The sequence below is a fragment of the Salmo salar genome, chromosome ssa19 (genome assembly GCF_905237065.1).
Source record: "Salmo salar chromosome ssa19, Ssal_v3.1, whole genome shotgun sequence".
In the NCBI taxonomy this organism is placed as follows: domain Eukaryota; kingdom Metazoa; phylum Chordata; class Actinopteri; order Salmoniformes; family Salmonidae; genus Salmo; species Salmo salar.
The window spans coordinates 14457619-14467473 of NC_059460.1; the positions used below are offsets into that span (position 1 = coordinate 14457619).

Here is a 9855-nt window from a genome sequence, read left to right on the forward strand (position 1 = left end):
ACGAATGACAGAATATCTCCTATACTTGGCTAAATCGAGTTGATGATTATACAGATAGCAGATCAGCTCATGGATAACGGGAAATAAACAGTGGGAATAGTTTAAATATCTTAAGCGGGACCAACTCGGTTTTAAAAATATCCATATCTACTCTCATACTGTTTGTTGGGCACATTCTCTACCGAAGCTCTCAAATGGGCAGCAATACCAGACAGTGCAGAGAAGAGGTAAACATTTTATAGCGTTATTTTGACATGCATAAGCAAGCGACGTGCTTTGATAATGCAGCCTATGGATTACAGAATGAAGTTAGGAATTTTCATGAAAGACAGGAGTCAGGATGTTGGGTTTCAGTGGGACAGGAGAAGATAGAAGTTTCCCTCATGCCTGTCTGAATTGTTAACAGATGCCGTGTATGCGACAGGGATGCCTATGTAGTGAATTGTGCATAGGCCTATTAAATTTGGGAGTTTCTGAAGAGTCACAATGACAGCTCAAATAGGCACATGTTGTTTTGTAGGCTATACTGTAGGGGTTTCCTGTATGGTTTATTAACTGCATTCGGGTCGGTTGTACAGTCCGGCAGTATCAATTATGTGTGTGCTTTTTAAATTATGCCGACTTTGTGTGAAGTAAATACGGTAGGCTAAAAGCTTCCACGCGACAACCTATTTGGATAACGTGCCATTAAATGTTTTCTAATCTGCTGCTGAGCATGTTGTGTATTTTGTGGAATTGCATTAGTGCGACATTGGGGCATTTTTAAAATGTATTTCCTGGGTCTTGTCATTTTATTTTTTCGGGAAATGTAAACAAAGAGTGTTCCCGGGAAACTCTCGGGATCCCGATTACCCGTGTTAATCTACTACCGACTGAGCCATACAGGAACACACACTCTGGGTTTTATAAAATCAACACTAATAGAAATCCAGGAAGGTTTTAATAATTTACATGCACACGCACACAAAAGACATGCTACACATTTAACTGATATGAGTGCCTGGGTGCCGTCCGTGGATATTAAAATAAGACATCTGACAGGAGGACGGGATGGCTGGCAGGAGAAAAAATGTTTAGTATTTAATTGCACCAGAGATGGCAATTATAATGAGATTTAAAAAGCCATTTTCAATGGCAGGCAGGAGTAGTTTAGTGATGGTTTTAAGTGCAGAGGCAGGAAGAAGGTCACGTCACTGTTGCCATTAGTCCCTGAATAAAGATGCTAATGAAGGGTTTGACTTACTGCACTCCACTGTGGCTACTGCCTTCATAAAAGGTTCCATTAGATTCCCTCAGTCCAGCGTTGAACCAAGGCTTTTTAAGCCAGCTAGATCCAAGTGACTAAAGTGTGCTAAAAAGCTAAATAATATCAGATATTTTCAGGTAAACAACACTATAATGTCGAAATTGAACTGGCTCTAGGGGAAGATGCTTTGCTATTCACTTCACAGAGGCTAGGGTTGGCGATTTTACATTATTCTACTATACTTTTCTTTACTGTAACGTTGGATTCTAGCTTGAAATATACGTATTCATGTTACCATACCAGACCTTATTGATTACTTTACATATATAAGGAATGTATGTGTTGGAGTCAATGGAGGGTGGATGAGAACTAGGTGTATGGAAAGTTACTGAGTGAGACAAGGGGGAGTGCAGAAAGTTTACATTCTGTTAAACATGTTATTGTTACTGTAAATATCATGGCTCCTAAAGAGGGAGGCAAAGGGCAACAGTCTGGTTTCAGTCACTGACAAGTTAGGACAGCTAGAGAGGGGTGAGGAATTCGTCCCGAGGTCAAGTCATATGAAGTGAGAAGGAACAGTCCTATTACACACACAGACTTCCATGCCCTCGGAGGTTCTAGCATCAGGCAGGGCCATGACAACACCAGTGAGAGGAACCAATTAAAGTTCCTGATTAGCAACAGAGATGCCTTGGCTTTCTAGTTGTGCAAGGAGTTGACTCCGCCTAGTAAGAGGGTATACATATATGTAATCATGTCTTTGCAGCTGTATAACCCAGTGAGTGAATAAACTTGGTTTGAGCATTTTCTTGTCTGTGAGTTTTTAATCTGTTTATTCAGAACCTAACAGTACTGTACTAAACTCCACAGTATTTTGCTGTGATGTCCAAACTTGGGAAACATAGACATCTACGATTGGTACAGATTTGGTCCATCCAACCAAATTTGCTCCTGTTTTAGGGGCAGAGCTCATTAGAATATTTTTTATTTAACTAAGCAAGTCAGTGAAGAACAAATTCTTATTTACAATGACAGCCTAGGAACAGTGGGTTAACTGCCTTGTTCAGGGGCAGAACAACAGATTTTTACCTTGTCAGCTCGGGGATTCGATCTAGCAACCTTTTGGTTATTTGCCCAACCTCAAGGCTACCTGCCACCCCATAATACAAAGGATGACATCTTATAGTAGACTACTCCAAATGGATTCATGGAAATAAATATAGAACTGCAACAGAAACCCTGATATTCTGCTTAACAACTGCACACAGACCTATGGAACAGCTTCAGTTATGTAGCCTACTCAGGATTCCTCAACTTATTCCACCCATTTTACATTTACATTTTAGTCATTTAGCAGACGCTCTTATCCAGAGCGACTTACAGTAGTGAATGCATACATTTCATACATCTTTGTTTTTCTGTGCTGGCCCCCCGTGGGAATCGAACCCACAACCCTGGCGTTGCAAACACCATGCTCTACCTACTGAGCTACAGGGAAGTGGGAACAGTGGGTGTTGAGCAATAGGAAAACATTAACCTTACAAGTCATGGCTAAACCAGACCCACATTTTTACTTAACTTTGTCTCTAAGAACAAGTAACCAGTTTAATAGATGTGGAGGCTATTGAAACCACAAAATCATTGATAGTTCATTGTCATCTTGTTGTATGAAATTGATCGAACACACCCATCTCTCACTAGCCTGGGAAAAATAGCATGTGGAAAGACAGAGACAGTTGCAATGTGAAACTTAAAACCTTTCTTCCAAGAAATGTACAGTGTTTAGTGTTCCAGGATAACCCCCACCTCTTGGGGCCCTCTCCTTCCTCAGCAGAAAACCCCATTGACTTATTGGCTCTCAGTCTCAAGAGCAAAACATTAATCCGAGTTCACTCAGGGATAAAACCTTTGCACCTCAGATGCATTTTCTTTGCTAATGGTTAACCCATTTTCAATTATCTACTAGCCAAGTAGTTAAAGTCATTAGATTTCTCAATCATCATCATACCCTTTGTGCTTTTGGTCAAATTGTAGACGCTACAATTACTATGCTTAAACATGTGAGTTTGAGTACTCAATGACTTACTTGCTTAAATGAATTGCTCTTTGGGGAGCACAGGTCATTCACAAACATTCTTATGTACTACATGCTGCAAAGTAATGTTTGTTTACACTTGTAGAGAAGCATGCACAAGTCCCAACACACACAGCAACGGATTAGACAACAGCAAGTTTTCTCCAATGTCTCAGGAAGTGATAAGTTGACCCTTGCCTATAGCCTGCACATTCCACTGGAACAGGCAGCAGAAGGGAACAGTGAAAATGACCATGTGATGTCCACATGATCTCTATGGTGTGTTAGTTAGCAGAACAGAACACTTGTGGATGGTATTATCTCAATAGACTGTACATTCCGTCCATAATGAATAAGAAATACTCCTGGTAAAATAGGATTTCCTAGACTGATCCCTTCCTCGTATATACAAGCGTGTTGGTGGTTATTGTATTTATTATAAAGTATATCATTTAATTGATTAAGTAATTCCATACACAGTAGTAATGGATTTCATAAAATGGAAGAAAAATGGGCATGTATAATGGAAACATGATAAATAATTTAGTTTTGATTCAATACCAGGTGCAGCATAAAACCAACAATACAACAATAGACATCCATTGCCTGGGTTTGACTCAAGAAAGCAACAGATGATATGCCATTTGTTTGCTTTGCAAAACAATAAGGTCTATGTGAATATTATATTATATCCCATTGTATTATATTCTATTATATTATTTCCAAAACACATAACAAAAACAAACTGCATACACTCTGACTCAAAACAAACCAGCACCCACAGGATAAACTTGCCCCAATAACTTCAAGGCATCCCTCTTGTCCACAGTGAAAAAACTTCTGAAAATCTCTGCCACAACAAAATATCAATACACCATTATTCAACGTTAACTTACCATTATTTCTAACTGTCTTGCAAGTATGATAGGGTAGTTGCTGTGATAAAGCAGATTTTTTTCAACCATTGTTTTAGTGGGAAACATAAAGATCTATTCCTCATACAAGCATACCAAAACAAGCCCTTTGTATTGGTAAAGCACCTGAATTATAAATACATGACAATAATGTCATTTATACTGTCAATAATGACACTTGTTTCGATATCGAATACATGCAACATGTGATAAGTGACACAGCAACAAAAATGCGAATTAACGTTTCTGATACAGCAGTATTTGATAGAGCAGAATAATAATGCATTTACAGTAGCCTTATACCTCGATATCCGGAAGATCCTTGCTCAGCATTCTAGACATTGCCTTTCGAAGAAATGTGAGTTGTCAAAATAAAAAAGGGCGTGCGAAACGCAAACTATGTTGTATGCTATCAGTGACCTGTTTGATTTCTTGATACAATATTTACAAACGCCACAATAGTTTGGAGCAGAACAGCCGAGCGCAGCTAACGTTATCTAGGGATCTCCTACCTGACTAGTATCTGTCTTAATTCTATATTTTCTAAAGTATGTGTTACCAAGTCATTGGCGTTTCTTTTGGCGATGTATAGCCTAAGCTTGATATGGATAACGTTAGTTTCGAAATGATACTGACTGGTTGTTGTTATTCTTGCTTCGTTTAGGACCATACGGAATTGAGGAATCAAAAAAAATCAGAAGCGAAACTTGGAACACGGAGTTTCCACTGGTTTCTAAACCAGAGGGGAGACTTCTGGGAACGCTTGCGAAACAGACCAAACTGACTAGGCCGTTTTTTGAGAAGTCAATGAGAGAAGTGAACAATCTTCCTTTGTTATTAGTTTTCTAGAAATCTAAAGGCACAACTTAGATTCGAGCCAATGTCTTAAGTAGTTGAACATGTTATTACTCGAACCCCGTGAAAGTCAAAAACGGACACGTTTTAATTTTCGTTAAAAAAACATTTTATATCTGCCTTTGATTTGACGACGTGCGTTTAGCTATGTTGTGTTCAAGACAACCGGGAACTTTGAAATCATGACTTCAGTAATCTAGGTCAGAAAGTCGACCTTTAGAAAGAGGCCCGAGTTCGAATTCCGAGTTGGATGACCTTTCAAAACGGTTCCCAGATGTCTTGAATGTACTGAAGTCGGAGATTTCCGAGTTCCAAGTTGTTTTGAACGCGGCATAAGCCAACGTCACCATGACATCACCTCAAGTGTGATCGGGGATTTATATTGGAGAAGCAGTTTTTGCCTACGTTCGAAGTTCCACCACGTGCAGCGTGCGGAAGTTGATGTATGGAATACATATTAGGAACTCTCATTCCTCCTTCTCAAACGTCTCATCCTGCGCAAGTCAAGTGTCACTCTCCCTCCTCAAGCCTCCCTTAATCAAATATCAACACACTAGAGACTAGTCAAAGTCAACCCCTCCTCTTCAACCCTCACCCTAGCATTGGTCACTTATCACCACTGTTCTAGTCAAGCCACAGTTCTCCTTACCCCTCACCCTTGCACTCTTTTATTCACAATTGGCCGAAATACAAGCTAAAAGCAGATTATTTCATTTTTCTAAGGACCCCAAAAAACTGAGGCAGTGGGAGAACCTATTCATGTAAATACATTAACTAGCTACCTACACTTAGTAGGCCACTGTGTATAAGATGCTTGCTAGATAACTTTACTCTATAGCTAAGTGAATCAAATATCATTAGCTAGATATAACTTCCTATTAGCTAGCTTACTTGATGTATGTATCATTGCAAATTAAAAGCACAGGCCCCATACATTTGTAGCCATAGAAGGGGGTGAAAGGACTGCAGCTCCAGTTGACGGAGAAGTGAGAGAGTAGACAACTGGATAGGACAGATATTTGTATTTATTATGGACCCCATTAGCTGCTTCCAAGGCAGCAGCTACTCTTACTGGGGTCCAGCAAAATTAAGGCAGTTATACAATTTGAAAGACATTACAATACATTCATAACAGATTTCACAACACACTGTGTGCCCTAAGGCCCCTACTCCACTACCACATATCTACAACACAAAATCCATGTGTACGTGTGTGCATAGTGCGTATGTTATCATGTGCGTATGCATGTGTCTGTGCCTATGATTGTGTTGCTTCACAGTCCCCGCTGTTCCATAAGGTGCATTTTTATCTGTTTTTTATTTATTTACTGCTTGCATCAGTTACCTGATGTGGAGTAGAGTTCCATGTAGTCATGGCTCAATGTAGTACTGTGTGCCTCTCATAGTCTGTTCTGGACTGTTCTGTTGTTGTGAATCAGTAATGGTAACCTGCTGTATTGCGCTAACAAATGTACAAAGTCCTGTCCATTTTGCTGGTAAAACATTCAACAGTTTATTTTTCCCACACATCCAAAAACTATCCGCTATGCCTATGTCTTGTTTTTTTAGCATTGATAAAGATGGACTTACATTAGTTATTCTTCCGCATGACCCTCTCACATATGTGATTAAGCCTTTCTCACCAAATTTTCGAACCCCTGCGGTTTCTAATACCCAAATGGTGTGACACTCTACTGTTGTATTCCCTAAATCTATCCCTTTATCTTGAGAACTGTAGAAGCATTCATATTTTCCATTTACCACAGTATGTCTATCATTTTGAGGTCCATCCCATTTTGTTCTGATGTCGTAAACAGCACATTCACTTTCTCCCTCACAAGTTTTATTTATTACCATATTTCCTTTAGCGCTACCTAGTGCTTTTCTGCATTCTGTATTACACCAAGGATTGTAGTATTTTCTGTTATTACATCGATAATTTTAAAACATTTTACATTCTTCAAACGCCGCAGGTTCAGGTACTATTAGTAGATCTGACATAGGAGATTTGCTACATATGATGCAATTATCCATTCTATGTTTCTGTGCCGTGTACTGAGCCCACTCATACCAGTCATTTTGTGATGCTTTCCTAAACTCTGGGTCAATGTTTAACCCTTTCATGCGTGAGTTCCAAATATCTCTAACAGGCTGACTACACCGCTCACGTCGCGTACACGAGCGTTGCGAAATAAATGTAGAAATCTATGTTATTCAATTATTGCACCCACACTGCTCGCACGCACCAACAAGCGTCTGCGTTGCCAAGGGATAAAATAGAAATCCGTTCTATTTCTGACGCAGATCGCGCTGCAAGTCCTGCCTCTCCCATCTCCTCATTGGTTTATAGAAGCAGGTACCCACGTGCCGTCTCCTCATTGGTTATTCCTGGTTATTGACTGAAAGACGAACGAGGTCAGTGGCGGTAATGCACCTAATTTATGAAAGTGGCCAATCGCAAATGAACCTCTAGGGGACCTCTTCCCGTTCTTATCCCGTTAACGGGATTGATTTTGACTACAGCCAGTGGAAAATCAGAGCGCCAAATTCAAAACAGCTAAAATCTCATAATTCCATTTTCTCAAACAATGAACTATTTTACACCATTTTAAAGATAAACTTCTCGTTAATCCAACCACATTGTTCGATTTCAAAAAGGCTTTAGGGTGAAAGCATAAAATTAGATTATGTTAGGACAGTTCCAACACAAGAAAAACCACACAGCCATTTTCCTAGCAAGGACAGGCGTCACAAATACCAGAAATTCAGCTAGAATTATGCACTAACCTTTGACGATCTTCATCAGATGACACTCCTAGGACATTATGTTACACAATACATGTATGTTTTGCTCGATAAAGTTCATATTTATATCCAAAAACAGCATTTTACATTGGCGCGTAATGTTGAGAAATGTTTTCCCTCCAAAACAGCCGGTGAACGAGCACAATGATCAATATAGAAGTGTTATGCACAGAATTATAGATACACTTCTCCTAAATGTAACCGCGTTGTCAGATTTCAAAAAAGGTTCACGGCGAAAGGACAATTTGCAATAATCTGAGTACAGCCCAGAAGACACCAATAACAAGCAAACAGAAACCCACCATCTTGGAGTCAATAAAACTAAGAAATGACATTATAAATATTCACTTACCTTTGATTATCTTCATCAGAAGGCACTCCCAGGAACCCCAGCTCCACAATAAATGTTCGATAAAGTTCATATTTATGTCCAAATAATCAATTTTGTTCGCGCATTAGGTTCACTATCCAAATCCACAACACGCATGCTTACTTAGTCCAGACGAAAAGTCAAAAAAGTTATACTACAGTTTGTAGAAACATGTCAAACGATGAATAGAATCAATCTTTAGGTTGTTTTTATCATATATCTTGAATAAAATTCCAACCGGACCTATCCGTTCTCTTTAAGAGTGAATATGAACTCAGCTCGCTCCCAAGTCCTTGCGTGTGACTGAGCCCATGCCTTATAATGGGACACCTACTTCCTTGTGCTGTTATTCCCATCAAATTCACCATAGAATCTTCAAACACCATTCTAAAGACTGTTGACATCTAGTGGAAGCTTTAGGAAGTGCAAAATGAACCCTAAGTCACTGTATACAGTCAAAAAACTACAACCTCAGATTTTTCACTTCCTGCTTGACTTTTTCTCAGGTTTTTGCCTGCCCTATGAATTCTGTTATACTCACAGACACCATTCAAACAGTTTTAGAAACTTCAGAGTGTTTTCTATCCAAATCTACATAATATGCATATTCTAGTTTCTGCGCCAGAGTAGTAACCTGTTCAAATTGGGTACGTTTTTCATCCAGCCGTGAAAATACTGTCCCCTAGCCCCAACAGGATAAAGTCAAGAGAAGAAAAAGCCTGGAAGGAAGGGAGATGACCAGAAATGATTCGGTTGACCGTTTTATGTGTGGATTAATTGGCGGACCAGAGGACCTTGTGCATTTCAGGTAAAATAACAACTCAATGTTTATATCCCAGGACAAATTAGCTAGCAACAGCAAGCTTGCTAAAATATTTTAACCTGCGTGTCGTGATCGCCTTTGATGTGGGGGTTCCATGTAACGGTCGCCCCAGCGTGAGTTTTCTTATGCACGTGATGTTAGAACGTTCTCTCCGTTCCAGAATGTGATTGTTACTCAACAGTACATTTAATCCGCGCTGCCCTCAAACCAAGGCACTTAGCCTGTTTTTATTTATAGGCTGTTTCAACTTCAATTTCAAATGATTTTCTAACAAGTTTTATTTTCTAAGAACAGTTTGAATTGAGGTGTGTTACGCCTCCTCATTCATTCACATAAAAATAGGCATTTTTACTTTTGCGGACAATACATTTTTGGGACATTTCTGACCCGGACAAAATTCCCCAAGCACTTCCCAATTGTTTTCATGCATTCCGATTCTTGCATAGATTGTAATGGGCACATATTATGTGTGTAAAATACTTTTTTGAAGGTTGTACTGATTATGATGAGCTAAGCTAATTCCAGCTGTGTGTAGCCATGTTTGTTGACATACAATGCATTCTGGGTTTCACGTAATCATCTGTTGGACCAAAGATGTTATAACAAAATGAGGTGAGTAAGGGTTCACTCATTTTTTGAGGACGTCCGGAAATGAATGGTGGGATGTGAACGATGGTGGACGACACCCTGCCTTGAACATGCATACTATTAAGAGACCAAACTCATCTTTTCTCCTTTCATAATCTTTGGTTTCTGTGAGGGAATAAA

The 9855-nt window shown here is 39.4% G+C and overlaps 1 protein-coding gene across 2 annotated transcripts in view; it reads right to left on the reverse strand.

The window, feature by feature from the left end:
* LOC106578501 (dihydropyrimidine dehydrogenase [NADP(+)]) overlaps window positions 1-5560 on the reverse strand; it is a 208077-nt gene extending 202517 nt beyond the window's left edge. Inside the window, exon 1 of one of the 2 annotated variants that reach the window (XM_045702118.1) lies at window positions 5495-5560. In XM_045702118.1, the coding sequence (XP_045558074.1) occupies window positions 5495-5560 (66 nt within the window). Of the gene's footprint in view, window positions 1-4537; window positions 5231-5494 lie in introns of those variants that run through there. The other variant, XM_014157375.2, reaches the window with a different exon arrangement.
* Window positions 5561-9855: the final 4295 nt, after the last annotated feature.